The 18,389-nt window shown below is 43.7% G+C and overlaps 1 protein-coding gene across 1 annotated transcript in view; it reads right to left on the minus strand.

Moving 5' to 3' along the window:
- Nucleotides 1-15,272, minus strand: part of RASSF9 (Ras association domain family member 9) — a 54,022-nt gene extending 38,750 nt beyond the window's left edge. The window contains exon 1 of the mRNA XM_044277196.1: nt 15,151-15,272. Coding sequence (XP_044133131.1) covers nt 15,151-15,197 — 47 coding nt within the window. The 5' untranslated portion in view covers nt 15,198-15,272. The remainder of the gene's footprint in view (nt 1-15,150) is intronic.
- Nucleotides 15,273-18,389: the final 3,117 nt, after the last annotated feature.

The following is an 18,389-nucleotide window of genomic DNA, read 5'->3' on the forward strand; positions in this document are numbered from 1 at the left end:
AAAATAATACAATCTACAGAATAATAAAATGATTGGGTCTCCATCCCGATCGTCTCAGGGCAACCGTGCATGAAAATCGCACCGCATCCGCACTTGCTTGAGGATGCTTGCGATTTTTACGCAGCCCCATTCACTTCTATGGGGCCTGCGTTGCATGGATTATCGCAACGCAACGCACAATATAGAACATGCTGCGATTTTCACGCAATGCATAAGTGATGCGTGAAAATCACCGCTCGTGTGCACAGCCCCATAGAAATGAATGGGTCCAGATTCAGTGCGGGTGCAATGCGTTCACATCATGCATTGCACCCGCGCGGAATACTCGGCCGTGTGAAAGAGACCATAGTGTTTCATTACATTTCAAAAAGACGCACCAAAAAAATCCAAAGGGTTTGAAGTTCATGGGCATAGAACTGGTTAAACCATACTGGCGGGTTGGAGACCAGATTGCTAGAATCAACAAACGCGAGGTTGAGTGGATTTATAAGTTGGGGACTTTGCAGCCAGGCAGCTTAAACGTTAAATTTGATCTAAAGCCATGCCTAGTATAGCACTCACAGTTGGTTGCGATATATGGGATAGGATTTTCCATCTCCTCTCTATTTCCGAAATCAGCTATGCGAAAAAATTCCCTATTGGTGGGTAGGGACCATGTGACCGGGTCCCACATTTTGTGAATGAAAGTGGAACAGCAATAGTGGATACGTGGTGGTTGAAGGGTGTGATTTAAAATTGGCCCGCTTATATAGAAGAGCTTTTTGTTATAAATTGTAGTGGTTTTAATAGAGTACTGTTGGTATGCGATTTTATGCGATAATGCAAAGATATTATATGTCTGATTCGAGCCAGATAATATATGTTTGTAATGAACATGTGAATATTTTTAAGTGATTTTTTTATGATGTTAACCTGTTGAGAGAAAGGGCGGACTCCCATTAATTTATTAGACAGCCCAAAACTTAGTAGTTTGTTCGCCCCAGACGACGCGTCAAGCGAAACCCGGGTCGGGTCTGAACATAAAGTTATGTTTTAAGGCATTTTAAAACATCCGTGTTTGTGAGTATAATAAATTGTACTTTTTTACCTCTTGTGGCGGTACTTCACTATCTGCGCACATCCCTCTTTGAAGGTTATACGATCTACCGGGAGGGTGCAAGCGACAGTGAGGATTCATATGTCACTATATTTGGGAAGTGCAGAAAAATCCTGCTACGAAAGTCTACTCCTTGATGGAGATTTAAGCAGCGTGGTCCTCCATATAAAACGCATTGCTGTGTGAACTTGCCCATATCACTTCAGGACCTGCAGCGCACAGAAGACAGGCAACGTATTTTGAGACTTTTTATTTTTATTTTTTCTGCATGTCCTATTCTTGTCTGCAGCGGAGGACAAGAATAGGAATCCTCTATTAAGTGCCGGCGATGTGCGGCATCAGTGTTTTGCAGTCCTCAATATGCAGACCGCAAAACATTACGGACGTCTGAATGGACTCTATGGGTGGGTTCACATCAGCGTTATGAACTCCGTTATTTCAGTTATAACATGGTTAGAATGGAAAATAAGATTATTCGTAAGATGGAATTTAAAAAGGAAACCTTTAGGCCTCTTTCACACAGACATCGCATGTAAGGGCCGGATAGGAAGCGGGTGCGTCGCAGGAAAATGCGCAATTTCTCCGCGTGAGTACAAAGCGTTTTAATGCGTTTTGCACGCGCGCAAGAAAAATTGGCATGTTTGGTACCCGAACCCGCACTTCTTCACAGAAGTTCGGGTTTGGGTTAGGTGTTGTGTAGATTTTATTATTTTCCCTTATAACATGGTTATAAGGGAAAATAATAGCATTCTTAATACAGAATGCTTAGTAAAATAGGGATGGAGGGGTTAAAAAAAAAATATTATAATTTAACTCACCTCATCCACTTGTTTGCGCAGCCCGGCTTCTCTTCCGTCTTCTTCTTTGATGCCCAGGAGGAAAATGACCTGTGGTGACGTCACTGTGCTCATCACATGGTCCATCACATGATCCCGATTGTCTCCTAGCAACCACGCGTGAAAATCTATGGGAACTGCGTTGCGTGAAAAATGCTGAATATAGAGCATGCTGCGATTTTCACGCAACGCACAAGTAATGCAGGAAAATCACAGCTTATGTGCACAGCACCATAGAAATGAATGGGTCCGGATTCAGTGCAGGTGCAATGCGTTCACCTCACACATTGCACCCACGCGGAAATCTCGCCTGTGTGAAAGAGGCTGTAGAGACATTTAGTTTTGATCCGTCATAATAGGGGTCTATGGGTAAGCATAACAGATCTGTCTGGTTTCCGTTATGCAGGACGGAAAAGAAAGTCCTGTCCTCTGGGATCACCTTGCAAGGTAACATGCTGAACTGGATAGACAGATGTCTTTTTTCAGCCTTACAAACTATGTTACTATGAACCATATTGGTAGACCAGGGTTTCAGATAAATGTAGTATCCAAAGCTCATTATTGCATGTAGCCCATAATACATGATGCAGTGACTCACTGGTCATAGTCAAGCAAAGTCACATAAAAATACAGTGAAACATCATAGAGGCATACTGCTCATACGACATGCACCCATATAGACCAAGATAGTCCATGCACCCCTGGTGTTACCTTCATACCGACCAAGATAGTCCTATGCTTCTATGTTATTTCTTTATGTAACAAGCCTTTGGTTTTCACTGTGTGATATTTGCTTCCTCATGTTGTGTATGGTTTTATCCCATTTGTTTCTCAGTAAAACTGTGGGCATGTGGTGTACATTTATCACTAATGGTGCTGAAGAAAACTGGCCTAGTTGCCCATAACAACCAATCAGATTGATCCTTTTATTTTCCAAAGAAGCTCTGAAAAATGAAAGGGGCAATCTGATTGGTTGCTATGGGAAATTAAGCCTGTTTTCCTTTGCACCAGTCTTGTAAATCTCCACCGTGAAATATAAATTCTATCTATAGGTGAAAAACATATAGAAATAGGCAACATCTTACAACCGAAACAAGAACTTTTTGTAATACACCCAGTTAACCCTAATTCCTTAAATTTTTTCTTATAGTTGACCTAAAAGCGACAGAATTACCAAAAGATATTCACTCACAGAGAGCATTTATATACCATTCAACAGTTTTCATTAATCAATTTACTTGCCAGGAGAATATACCATGCGATCTGAGGTAGAATGGAACTGAATAAATTTGCTTAAGGCTTAAGTAAATTCTTCAAACTGCATTACTATTTCTCCTATGATGGAAACTATGAATAAATCATCTTCATTTTATGTATTTTAAGTTTGGAGAAAAGTAGAAAAGTCTGCAATGGAATTCCGGTTTATTGACTTTCTTCATTTCCGACTGCACTTCCTCATACTTTTGTACTGCCTAGCCCTTTGTTGCCACGATCACTAGGCCTGCTGAGCTCTGCATGAAAGGCCTATCATTTTCACACCACTTAGTATTATATTTTTTAATATGCATCACAATCTGTTAATGTTCTTTTCCCTCTGACAATATGATCCGGAAAATCTGTAAATCCGAGTTTTCTCAAAAGTCATTTATTTAGTGAATTACCTTGTCTGAAAACTAAAGCTCAGAGGCTGACTGTAACATTAGCCAAATAATTGATTATAAAAGTGTGGTGTAGCTTTTTTTAGGCATACAGTCAAGATAAGAGAGTGGGAAGGACATTTTCTGTTGCACTAAATGTGAATTAAAATGTCTAAACTATTGCAGTACCCCAGAATAGGATATGTGCACAGTTTTTGTTGTTTAATGTTTCGATATATTGCGACAGGCATAGATTTGTATGGATAGGTTAGGATTAACAATTCTGATTCTGCCCTCACCGCTCACAGGAGGCTAGGAGTTGGGCCTAGGTCCGCCCCTAGTTTTAGTCGATGAGTCTGCTGGGCGTCTGCCCGCACTGCTCCCTCATATAGTGGGGCTAATAAAGTGATAACTAGTGTACATATATAGTAATATAGTACAGTATAGGGGCTTCCCTCTGCCTCCCTGCATTCCCTGTAGTGAGCGCTTACCGCTCACAGAGGCATCTTTCCCGGCTGGTTAATCACACAACGCTCCAGGAATAGAGGGGGATTGCTGACTGACAGCACTGTCCACACTGCTCAGTAAGCAGGAACTTATGTAAATGTATTTATATATTCATATATATGTACACTATTTATGCCTTCATTAGCCCCACTATATGAGGAAGCTGCCTAGGTTTACCCTAAATAAAGTATACTGTATTAGAAAAATGCTCCCTATCGCTGTTCCTACTCCTTAGCAAAAAATATATTTTTTTTACTGTTAGGCCTCTTTCACACTTGCGTTGTCCGGATCCGGCGTGTACTCCACTTGCCGGAATTACACGCCGGATCCGGAAAAACGCAAGTGTACTGAAAGCATTTGAAGACGGATCCGTCTTCAAAATGCTTTCAGTGTTACTATGGCAGCCAGGACGCTATTAAAGTCCTGGTTGCCATAGTAGGAGCGGGGAGCGGGGGAGCGGTATACTTACAGTCCTCGCGGCTCCCGGGGCGCTCCAGAATGACGTCAGAGCGCCCCATGCGCATGGATGACGTGCCATGTGATCACGTGATCCATGCGCTTGGGGCACCCTGACGTCACTCTGGAGCGCCCCGGGAGCCGCACGGACAGTAAGTATGCTGCTCCCCCGCTCCCCACTACACTTTACCATGGCTGCCAGGACTTTAGCGTCCCGGCAGCCATGGTAACCATTGAGAAAAAGCTAAATGTCGGATCCGGCAATGCGCCGAAACGACGTTTAGCTTAAGGCCGGATCCGGATCAATGCCTTTCAATGGGCATTAATTCCGGATCCGGCCTTGCGGCAAGTCTTCAGGATTTTTGGCCGGAGCAAAAAGCGCAGCATGCTGTGGTATTTTCTCCGGCCAAAAAACTTTCCGGAACTGAAGACATCCTGATGCATTCTGAATGGAGTGAAATCCGTTCAGGATGCATTAGGATAAAACTGATCAGGATTCTTCCGGCATAGAGCCCCGACGACAGAACTCTATGCCGGAAGAAAAGAACGCAGGTGTGAAGAGCCCTTAGGCCTAGTTCACACAAACGTTTTTTTGCGAGTGTACGGGACGTTTTTTTGTGTTCCGTATACGGTCTGTATACGGAACCATTTATTTCAATGGTTCCGCAAAAAAAATGGAATGTGTTCCGTATGCATTCGGTTTCCGTATTTCCGTTTTTCCGTTCCATTGACAGATAGAGCTTGTCATATATTTGTACGTAAATCACGGGTCGTGGCTCAATTAAAGTCAATGGGTCCGCAAAAAAAAACGGAACACATACGGAAATGCATCCGTATGTCTTCCGTATCCGTTCCATTTTTACTGAACCATCTATTGAATATGTTATGCCCAGCCCAATATTTTCTATGTAATTATTGTATACTGTACATGGCATACGGAAAAACTGAACTTAAACACAACGGAAACAAAAAACGGAAACGTGAAAAACGGACCGCAAAACACTGAAAAAGCCATACGTTCTTGTGAACTAGGCCTTACATACAGGCTGGCAAATATTTTACTGCAGTGCTGATACATCCTTCCACACTTTGACATGGTCCTGTCTAGCTATATCCTAAAGTTTATTTTTTTTACTTCAGCAAATACCATTTAATATGTAGAGAAAGTTAATACAAGACACTTACTGGCTGGATTCATTTTTCCATCACATTAACACTGCTTGTTTTCATGGTTACAACCACCCTGCAATCCCTCAGTGGGGGCCGTACTTGCATACTATACAGAAAAGCACCAGGCTAAGTGAGCTCCCATGGTCCTAGCCACCAGACAGGCCAGCACTTTTTTCTATAGTGTGCAAACACAGGCACCGCTGATGGATTGCAGGGTGGTCATCACCATGAAATGAGCAGTGTATAATTTGATGGAAAAATGAATCCAGCCAGCAAAGGAAACAATATGGACAATGACAATACATTAGAAAGTGCCTTGTATTAACTTTCTGTTCATAATAAATGCCACTTGCTGAAGTGACACAACCCCTTTAATTCTGTACCTCTGAATCCAGGAATCACATGAAAGTTTGCCACAGCCTTATTGCCAGCCTTAGATTCTGCATAGAGATATAAAGATAGTGGGAAGGAGTACTACAACCTCCATCTTTGCCAATATCCATACATTGCTATCAAGGAGTATTTCCACTGTGCTTGTGATTGGTACACATGCCTCACACACATAACACCAGTGGCACCCCAACTACCATCAAGCAAGAGAGCCAACATCAGGGTTTGCTGCAATGGAGGAATTTCTGTCAATGCCCTGGGCATAGGGAGTATCGATGTAAGGACTGCAACTGTGGTCCAGAGCCAATACCACTCCCATCTTCCTCTCCTCCCAGGCCACGGAACTATCTGTTAACAAAACCCCAGACTTCACAGTTTGCAACGACAAGCTGTCCTCTGTGGGAGGTGTATCGTCTGTGTCTTCTTTATCCCCCCAGCGACGCTCCAGTGATGCCCATGAGCTGCTTTGGGTGCCATCCTGCTGTGAACACGGTTCCTCCTACTCCTCATCCTCCTCATCCTCCAGAACTGTGCCCTGGCTGGACAGTTATGTACCTGGCCTCTGTTGATGCAGGAACCCACCCTCTGAGCCACTTGCGAATGACTGGCCTGATAACCATGGAAATGATCTCTCTTCCTCCTGTGCCACATCCTTTTACATCATCTCCTAAAGTGCTTTTTCAAGGAGACATAGAAGTGGGATAGTAACGCTGATAATGGCGTCATCGGCACTAGCCATGTTGGTGGAATACTCGAAACAGCGCAACACGGCACACACGTCCCGCATGTATGCCCACTAGTTGGTGACGAAGTGTTGCTGTTCCGTGCGTGCTGCAGCTGAAACTCCACTATCGCCTGCTGCTGCTCGCACAGTCTGGCCAGCATGTGCAAGGTGGAGTTCCACCTTGTTGGTACGTCGCATATGAGGAGGTGAGCTGGAAGGCCAAAGCGCAGACAGGCAAATAGCAGCAGGCTGAGAACGCCAAAAGTGCGCATAGACAGCCCACACTTTCTGCAGCAGCTCTGACATATCGGGGTAATTTTTCAGGAACCTCTGCACCACCAAATTCAGCACATGCAAGCAAGGGATGGGCGTCAAACCGGCTAGGCCCAGAGCTGCTACAAGATTTTTGCCCGTTATCGCACACCATCAGGCCTGGCTTGAGGCTCAGCGGCATCAACCATCGGTCTGTTGTTCCATACCCGTCCACAGCCCCTGCGCGGTATGGGGTTTTTCCCCCAAACAGATGAGTTTAAAAACTGTCTGCTGTCGTTTCCCCCTGGCTGTGGTGAAGTTGGTGGTGAAAGTGTTATGCTGACCGGATGAGGAGGTGGTAGAGGAGGAAGTAGAGTAGGAGGAAGAGGCAAAGAGAAACGTCCCGCAATCCTTGGTGGCGGACGGACATGCGCCAAACTGCTATCCCCTAGTGGCGGCTGGGAACCGTGTACTGTGGGACAGCCACCGCCATAAGGTCTTTAAAAGTCTCCGTCTCCCCCAGATGGAATGACAGCATTTCAAAGGCCAGGAATTTTGAAATGCTGGCAGTCAGGGCCAGGGATCGAGGGTGGGTAAGGGGATACTTCCTCTTTCTCTCCAGTGTTTGGGAGATGGACAGTTGAACACTTTCATGGGACAGTGTGGAGATGCTTGGTGATGGAGGTGGTGGTGTTGCTGCCACATCCTCTGTTTGCTGGGTGGTAGGTGCCATTGTCACTCCAGAGGGGGAGGAAGAGGCCGAGACTGCAGCAGAAGAGAGAGCAGGAGAAGCCTGAGATCTTTTGTGGTTTTTGAGGTGTTTACTCCACTGCAGCTCGTGCTTTGCATTTAGATGCCTGGTCATGCAGGTGGTGCTCAGGTTTAGAACATTTAAGCCTCGCTTCAGGCTCTGATTGCACAGCGTGCAAACCACTCGCGTCTTGTCGTCAGCACATTGCCTGAAGAACTGCCATGCCAGGGAATTCCTTGGAGCTGGTTTTGGTGTGCCAAGTTCCTCGGTGTGGTGGGCAGTAAAAGGTGTACTGGCTAGGGGATGGCCACTCTGCTTTTGCAACCTGCTCCCTCTTTTGTTGTGCCGCTGGCGCTGTGTGACCACCACCTCTTCCTCCGAACTGCACACGTTACTCGCAAGACCTTGATTCCATGTGGGGTCGACGACCTCATCATCCTCCACATCATCTTCCACCCACTCTTCACCCCTACCCTCCTTGTCGGTCTGCACACTGTAGAAAGGCGCAGCAGTTGGCACCTATGTTTCGTCATCATCACAGACGTGCTGCGGTGGTCCTCCCATGTCCACATCCTGAAACATAAGTGGTTGGGCATCGGTGCTTTCAATATCTTCAAATTCTGGGCCAGGGCTAGGTGGATGGCCCACGCAAACCCCGCCAGCAGGGTCATCAAAAGGCATAAGAGACTGCTGCATGACTTGGGGCTCAGACTTTTTGGCTGATTTGCAAGGGGGGTGAGGTGATAGACAGATGCCCATTGGCTGCAGGTGCCAACTGTGGTCTTTCAGCAGGGGACTGGGTGGGAGACAATGTGAAAGAACTGGAGGCACTATCAGCCACCCAATCTACTACCGCCTCTACTTGTTCTGGCCTCACTATTCATACACCGGTATTCGGGCCTACAAAATAATGCTGACGTTTTTGTCAGCTACGTGCACCTGAGGAAGGTGTATCATTTGGGCTTATAGCTGGCACAGATCGACCACGTCCTCTCCCTGCAGCAGGAGCTCCACCAATACCAGCAGCACCACGACCAGGGCCACGTCCCTTATTTGATGCTTTCCTCAATCTTTGATGTCACCCACCGAACTAACAGACGGATTAACTATATTAATTTCCCATTCACGTATGCAATGCAGGTGTACCTGAGACAAAAATTGGGTATATGTCACCCACCGAACTAACAGACAAATAACCTATGTCAATTTCACTCTCACGTATGCAATGCAGTTGTACCTCACGCAAAAATTGGGTATATTTAACCAGCAAACTAACAGATGAATTAATTATATAAATTTCCCTGTCACGTATGCAATGCAGGTGCACCTCAGACAAAAAATGGGTATATGTCACCCACCGAACTAACAGACGGATTAACTGTATTTATTTCCCTGTCAGGTATGCTATGCAGGTGTACCTCACAACAAGAATGGGAATATGTCACCCACCAATCTAACAGACGGATTAACTATATCAATTTTACTGTCATGTATGCAATGCAGGTGTAACTCACACAAAAATTGGGTATATTTCACCCACTGAACTAACAGATAAATTAACTATATTAATTTCACTGTCACATATGCAATGCAGGTGTACCTCAGACATAAAATGGGTATATGTCACCCACCAAATTAACAGACAGATTAACTGTATTTATTTCTCTATCAAGTATGTAGTGCATGTGTACCTCACAACAAGAATAGAAATATTTCACCCACCAATCTAACAGATAAATTAACTATGTCAAGTTCACTGTCACATATGCAATGCAGGTGTGCCTCAGACAAAAAATGGGCATATGTCACCCACCGAACTAATAGACGGATTAACTGTATTTATTTCCCAGTCAGGTATGCAGTGCAGGTGCACTTCACAACAAGAATGGGAATATATCACCCACCAATCTAACAGACAAAGTAACTATATCAATTTCACTGTCACGTATGCAGTGCAGGTGTACCTCACACAAAAATTGGGTATATGTCACCCACCAAACTAACAGACTTATTAACTATGTCAATTTCTCTGTCACATATGCAGTGCACGTGTATCTCACACAAAAAAATGGGAATATGTCACCAACTGAACTAACTATAAACACTATAGGTCACCCACAGAATTAACAGCCAGATTAATAATATTTCTGTGTCAGGGGTGCAAAACTGGTGTATTGCACCCACAAAAAATCTTTATACTGTGGGTCACGCACGAAACAAATAGCCAGATTACAAACTCTCTCCCTCAGTTCAGCTGCCTGTTTCCTGTCGCTGCAATACTCAGAGCCGATAGCCGGTGCTACATGTGATCCAGGTTTTATAGAAGCTGGGTCACATGATGCACCGGCCAATCACAGCCATGCCATTAGTAGGCATGGCTGCGATGGCTTCTAAGTGCCCACAGTTTAAAAGCTTGTGGATTGGCTGCCCTGCAGCCTTTCAACAAGCTTTATTAAATGCCCGAACAATGAATTCGAACCCAAACTTTTCCGGCAAAGTTCGGTGCGGACCCGAACATTACAGTTCTGGTTCGCTCAACACTACCTATGAGTCAATATCCAACTTTTTAACAAGCTCTTGTACATGACAACCAAAAATAGCCAAGCCAAATATCCATTCACATAGCTGTTTTGGGTTCTTGTCCCTTGTTAGTATGGTGTCAGATTCTGGCTGGATGTGTGCAATGCCTTCGATGCAGTTTAGGCAGTGTGCCAGGTCTCCTTAAAAAAAGCAGCTGTGTATGGAGCCTTATAGTTATAGGCAATGTTCCATGGAAGAATAATATGCAAACAGGTATCTCCCAAAGGATGTGATGTGCAACCATGCCACTTTGCCTTAGCACCAGTTTTGATAAATCTCCCCCTATGTTTTAATAAGCCAGGTACCTGAGTGCTCATCACATCAGGGCAGGTTGTCTTTCTCACGGTACTTTGTCTTCGACTCACCAGGTAATTATCTGGAATAAACAATATTATACGAATGCTTGTTCCCAAAAATCTGCCCAATAATCTGCCCTTGCAAAGAGGCCTTTAGTATAGGGAGCTATGCACCTGTATGATTATCAATGACGTGATAGATTTCCATCCTATAGAAGTAAATAAGGAAGCCTTCTTTTGACTGACCACAAGCTAAGGTTTTGAACATTTTTAGAAACTGAGATGCAGGGCATACTTGTAAATGGAAGTATTTTCATTGCAAAATAAATAAGCTTTAAACCCTTATAAAGTTCGGTATATTGTGATTGCTCTTCTCATGGAAATGTATTTAATTGTCAAAAGTAACCGGTTGGGTATCTGAATTACAAAGGGTTAATTGCAGGACAACTACTACGTAGTTATGCAGAATTTCTAGGCTGTACTTCAGAAGATGTTGAAGATTGGGCTTAGACTAAGGGCTGATTCAGACGACTGTATCCGTTTTTAAGGACCATAAATTGCAGATCCGCAAAACACCGATACCGGTTTTGAGCGTTCCCCATTTTGCGGAACGGCCAGGCCTATGATAGAAATGCTTATTCTTGTCCGAAATTGAGGACAAGAATAGGAAATGTTCTATCTTTTTTGCAGGGCCACTCAACAGAAGTATGGATGCGGACTGATCGGATGTGGATCAATCAATTTCAATGGGACCGCAAAAGATGTGCTGTCCACATCTTTTGCGGTCCCATTAAAATGAATGGATCCACATCCGATCCGCAAAATTGTGGAACAGATGCAGGCAGTAATATTTGGTCGTGTGAATGTACCCTAAGGCTGAGTTCACATCTCGTTTTTGTCTTACGTTTAAGGCTACTTTAACACTAGCGTTTTCTATTCCGCTATTGAGATCCGTCATAGGATCTCAATAGCGGAAGAAAACGCTTCGTTTTGTCCCCATTCATTGTCAATGGGGACAAAACTGAGCAAAACGGAATGCACCACCAAAATGCATTCCGTTCCGTTTGGTTGCGCTCCCATCGCGGACAGAATAATGCTGCAAGCATTGTCCGCGATGTGGTGCAGAGCAAGACAGATCCGTCCTGACACACAATGTAAGTCAATTTTTTCTGACAATACTGACTTTCAATGGAGTTTATGACGGATCCGTCTTGGCTAAGACATAATACAACCATAACGGATGCAGACGGTTGTATTATTGTAACGGAAGCGTTTTTGCATATCCATGATGCATCCGCCAAAAAACGCTAGTGTGAAAGTAGCCTTATGTATACAAAGAACATATACATTTAATGAATACCTCAGACAGAGGCATCGGTCACCATAGAGTTACATTGTGAAAAACGTATAGTTTTTTTGCCAGATTCTGCAGGATGAAAAAACTGAGTGTACTGAACTTTTGCCTCCTCTTTTCCCCCAGTATATGCATTCGACGTAGGACAAAAACATGGTGTGAACCCAGCCTTACAGATGTCTTAAACCAGTATCGATGTCTTATTTATCTGAGCGGGAGGTTTACACACAAAGGGAGAGATTTATCAAAACTGGTGTAAAGCCTGTATTACACTGACCGATTTTTTTCGGCAGATAATTAATCGCTAATGAGCATTCACATGAACACTTGTTAGCAATCATTTGGCAGTGTAATACTGCTGATAATTGCCTGAAGAATGAGCAATCCAAATCTTTTGCTTGCAGGCGGCAGTTTGTAGCGTCTACTAACGGTCTGCCGTCGGCGAACCATTATACAGCATGGGGACAAGCAATGGCATAGAGATCACTCCTTCCCATGCTGCTGAAGAGATCACTGCATGTAATGGCAGTGGTCTCCTCTGCTAGTGGGTAGACTATTGTCGGGAGGGAACGCTTCCCTTCTGACATTTGTCTGCCACATAGACCAGTGTAATACAACATTAAACGAAAATGTCTTTGTTGTCCATAGCATCCTTTGGGAAATGAAAGGTGGAATCTGATTGCTTTTCTGCCCAAAAAAAAGACACAATACAAATGTAAAACTGAAATATTTTGTTGTATAAATTTTGATTGATATTGATGAGAGACAAAGCTGGACTGTAAACCTAACCTGGTTTATATAGCGCAGTTTTTATACAGGCTACAGGATTTTAGTGAATTTTTGCCAAAACCAGTATAGGATACTAAACAGTTACAATGATGGAATGCATTTATTTATACTTCTATTTTTTTAATCTAAAATAAAAGATGACACAATATTCTACCATTTTGTGCTTACAACTCTTATGCAGACCTATGTGTTTCCATGATTACAAACAACGTTCAAAAAAGCATGCATGTTTATTCCAGTGCAGAGGGAAATGTAATATGTCCAATCTTTCTTTCTCCCAGTATTGGTTGTTGGGGCATAGTCAGAAAAATCCCATGCATAATATTGTTGGCTGATCCTGCCAAAACTGGCCAACAGTTATCTAATGTGGAAGGCTAGTTCAATGCAAAACTGAATAAAATTACCTGTGACTTAAATCTGACAGATATGCAGTTTGTCCAAGGCCTCTTGCACACGACCATTGTTTTGGTCCGCATCTGAGCCGCAGTTTTTGCGGCTTGGATGTGGGCCCATTCACTTCACTGGGGCCGCAAAAGACACGGACAGCACTCCGGATCACAAGACACACAACGGTCGTGTGCATGTAGCCTAAAGGACACACGGTTGACGTATCTCTGCCTCATAAGAGTCCATGGGTACTATACAGATTCATATTGTGAACTGTGAAGTCAAAACTGATATGAATAGAGCCTTACTTGTGCACATACTGTATAATGGGAGTCTGTCAGCAGTTTTATTGATGCAGAACTGCTGACGGACATGGGTAGGGACAGAGGACAGGAGACAATGCATACATCTGTTCCTGCTTTTAATTACTGAAGTGCTTTGAATTCAATCGGTGCCACTTCTGCAAGAGCACCAGAAGTGCAGTATACTGGGGTGGGCCCACAGGCTGCAGTGCTTCAGCCTCGTGTATAAGCCACTGCATAGCCCCTCCACTCTGCTGTGACGGACAGCTATGGCAGACTCCTGATTAGAGCTGCTCTTAGGCTGAGCCTAGAGAACTGCAGTCTGTGGGTCTGAGTGAGGGAGTCGGACCTCTTGCATAACAAAACTGCTGACAGACTCCCTTTAAGCATTCTAATTTTCCTTTCTTTAGAAATATATTTTTTATTCTTAATGACTAACAGAAGGAATAATATTATTGGTGAAACTGGCATAGTGACTGGCTATAAAGGGTGCTAAGGATATAGTAGTGTTAAGGTTCTGAGCAAACCAATGACCCTTTATGGCCCCTTTCATGTATATCAGTGTCCAGACAACTAATTCAGGCTGGGAGCTGGACACAACTGATACATATGTGTAGTGTACAGTTCTGGTGTCTGTACACTGCTTTGTTTTTCTGTCCGCTGCTGTTATCACTGATGTTCCTGCTGAATATGAACAATCTCACAGAATACTATGGGATCAGTTTTCGCTTCCATTTACCGGAGCCAGAGTGCTTGGCATATGTGAAGCTGGCCTATGCCACACATGGACTGAAGTTTATGTATTGCTTATATAGCACCAAAATATTCTGCTGTGTTTTATAAACATGATAGTAATCCTCTGTCCATGGTAGAGCTCAGTCTAAATTCGGTATGTCTTTGGAAATCTGAGTAACTGGAGGAAACCCATACAAACACAGGGAGAACATACAAACCCCACGCAGATGTAGTACTTGGTCAGATTTTAACCACAATGCTAATCAATGAGCCACCATGCTGCCCATGATGGCATAGCATATCCTGAGAGAGAGAGAGAAAGAGAGAGAGAGAGATGGGCAGCCATTCCTTGCATTGGAATGCTGGAGCTAAGGAAGGGACATCTATCTCTGAAATCTTGCCAATGATGTCTCAGAGATCCTTCCAGCATAAAGTACAAGATGAACTACTCTTATCTTCGATAAGTGGACAGATTTTTCTCTATGTTTTAATTTAATTTAATTTTTGTATGACCCGATTCATACTAACATAGCAAAAAGAATCTCTGATTTGTCCATCCTAAGCTGCTATTTTTCCATTTAGAAAAGTTACTGCAAAATATGTGTAAAATCAAAAGCTTGACTGTACATATTTGCTACAGATATTTATTTGTGTTGTTAATGAAATTCACAGTGCACTTTTCTAAGGGAATATCTAAAGCTACATTTGGAGCAGCTATTCTATCATGTCTTGTAAAATACCATTACGAGACAGAAGTCAGCTTTTCTACAGTTCGGCATAATAGAGGTTGTCGTTCTGTGGAGTAGAAAATGAAACCCTGCTTAGTTCTGCACTCTTACAAAACACAGAAAATCTATTAGCACTTTGCAGTCATTACAATAAGGTTACCTAGTTTTATGACTCGTCTTCAACAGTTTTTTCTTCACATGATCCATAATGACGGCTGAAGAAGTGGAGCCGAGTGTAATGACTTGCTTGGTGAAGATTAGCTGGTCGCTGCCCTTGCTACACAGTTAACTAAGCAGAGAAGAAGGAAGTTGAGCAACTTCAGCTGCCTTTGAACTAGTGCTTCTGTTACACCTTTGGAGAACTGCCCATTTTCTGAGTGAGGGAGTCATTAGCCTGCAAACCAAGTGCTGAACAGATCATTTCTCTGTCTTCTAAATGTATATGCAAAAGGAGTCAATTTCAGTGTTGTAATGGTATTACAGTACTTGCAACACAGCAGGGGGGAAGGATTTGTTGCTGAGATCGTCTGTCTATCTATCTATCTATCTACAGTATCTATTTATCTATATTATTTATATATCTATTTATCTATCTATCACAGTATCTATCTATCTATCTATCTATCTATCTATCTATCTATCTATCTATCTATCGTGGGGTTTTGCTGTGATAGATAAGGCAGAGTATAGAGGCAAAATACAAGTTCTTAACTCAAAACTTCAGTGTTTATTCACACTTGAGGCAATTGCACAAAACAGCACATAACCTGACCGATCCAGTGCTAGAGAGGGGGTGGCAGAGCCCTCCAGAACATATCAGCCAATAGTTTATCCAGAAAAGCCATGGGACTCAGCACATCAGGCTGTAGCCACTTTTGCAAGAGGTGGAGTAAGTTATAATACTGGGTCCTTGCAGGCTCAGCTGGCTTAAACCTCCACTGATGTACCCGCTGGGCCCGGATCAACACATTCACCCCCAGTCTTGCCAAAATCTCACCCTTTACTTTTTGGTAGTCGGCCGCTTGATCATCCGGCAAGTCGAAATACACCCGCTGGGAATCGGATGCCAAGAATGGAGCGACGACTTTAGCCCATAGTGTCATGGGGTAGATTTTCCCTAAAGGCCACTTTCTCGTACATCGCCAGGTACTTTCGATGTTGTCTGCGGGGGTCATCTTAGGAATCGCGGTACGGACTGCTTTCCGGGCATCGGGGACGCTCGGGGTTGCTCCTGCTGTCTGCAAAGCCATCACGTGTTGTAGCAGCAACTGGTTAGTCTCTTGCTGCTGCTTATTAGACTCCCGTTGCTGCAGGTTTGTCTCTCGCTGCTGCAGATTAGCCTCCATGATGGCCTTCACAACAGCCTTCATTTTGTCATGGGGCAATGGTTATATAATACAGCTGGTTCAATGTACAACATACAACTGTGCCTGAAAAATGCAGAAACCAAAAATATCGGCGTTCACGCCAACCTCGCGCTCTTGCCTGCATCCTCTACCAATTGTGGGGTTTTGCTTTGGTAGATACGGTAAGCGCGCGGAGTACAGAGGCAAAGTACAACTCAAAACGTCAGTGTTTATTCACACTTGAGGCAATTGCACAAAACAGCACGTAACTTTGCAGTCTTGGTGTTAATTCCCACACAATAGAAAGGTCATACTGTATAACACAAGTCACTTTGCTGGCAGTTCTGCCTCCAGTAGTCCACAGCAGGCTTTAGGGGCTCTGTTTCCCCAGCATGTGGCTCTCAGCCCTCCAGCACAGCACAAAGGCTCAGATTACAAAAACAGAGACCTCTCTGCTGAGCCCAGCTGTCTATCTATGGAAAAGGAGGCATCATTCCAAAATCTAGCAAAAAAAATGTGGATGTCTTTACTCACTCTTACTTCTGCAACGTTTCAGCTAAAATCACTGAGCCTTTGTCAAGCACTGTATCATGTGCCAAACAGCATAAATATACACACGTGATAATCATCATAAAGTGCATAATACAAAAATAAACAAACTTGTAATCATGATTCAAAAATATACAAAAACTGCACATTCCTGTGTCCCACTCCATGATCCAGTGAAATTAATTCCTTGTTTAGAATCCAGTGATGAATCAATATTATACATGCTTGGTGCTAATGAATAAAAAAGTGCCTCTGTGCAAATTGAGAACAACAATCCATGTTATGTACTAGGTTCACCCTGCCCTGGACTCAATGTGGACAGATAATAATATTAGCATCCTGTATCCTCAACTGCACATGCACCACCAAGGTGTGGGATCACAATATTGCAAGATGCATGTCAAAAGGAGGAGAACCACATCAAAGATGATGTAAATACAGTCAGCGCACGCACTTAACTCAATAAAGACATGTAGCTGAAGATCCTGGGTAACAACAAACTAAAAGCACTGTTCTCCCATGGGGAAGGGGGGGGGGGGGGAGGACCAGACTAGCCAGATATTCCCACCCCTTAAGGAGTGGGGGAAAAAGATGTGGGGCACCGTCAAGTGTCACAAATCTCACCCCTCTTGAAGAAGAGCAAAGATGCATATGCCACTCCTCAGTGGCACCCATACAAAACATAGACGTGTGGAGGCAGATGTGCATCACTCGGGAGAGGTGGCCCCCTGGACATAATCAGGAGAACCCACCTTCCCAATTAGGGGAAGAGGAATCCGGCACACAGATCACGTATCCCAGATCCTCACCCTATTTCATAGGATACCATCAATCCACTACAAAGCACTTGGTGATAAACCCTAAAAGGGAAAAAAGAGAACAGGATAGGGACACATGATCCCTCTCACCTATGTCCACCAAACAGGGAGGGGAGGGGAGAGAGGAAGCAAAATGACTCAACCAGCAATCTCCTTACTATGCATATGAAATAAAAAAAATGCTACATACTGCCTAGTAATGAGGTTCAGCATTTTTCAAAAAAATAATAATCAAGAAATAAGATAAACAAAAAATATGTTACTAAACTATCCAGGAGTCCAGAAGTTGATGAACCATTACATCCAAGAAGTCGTATAAATCATATTCTCCATAAAAGAGAGAAAAATAATAAGGTAAGTATCGACAGGAATATGTATCCCCAATATCCAACAGGATATGGATCAATAATTAGTGTTGATCGCGCACCAAAGTGCTCGGGTGCTCTGGCCGAACACATCGGGATGCTCAGGTGCTCTACCGAGCATCTGAGTATAATGGAAGTCAGACGGAGAACCCGAGCATTAAACCAGACACTCACTACTCTGAAGAGGTGAGTGTGCCTGGTTCATAGGAAAAGGTCAGAAATTGATGAAACACCACCAAAATGGTTCGGGAACAGCATGGGGGGATGTCTGGATGCATCTTGGACTCCTAGGTCACTGCTGGGAACAATGTGGTCCAAGTA

Source organism: Bufo gargarizans, chromosome 2, assembly GCF_014858855.1.
Source record: "Bufo gargarizans isolate SCDJY-AF-19 chromosome 2, ASM1485885v1, whole genome shotgun sequence".
Lineage (NCBI taxonomy): Eukaryota > Metazoa > Chordata > Amphibia > Anura > Bufonidae > Bufo > Bufo gargarizans.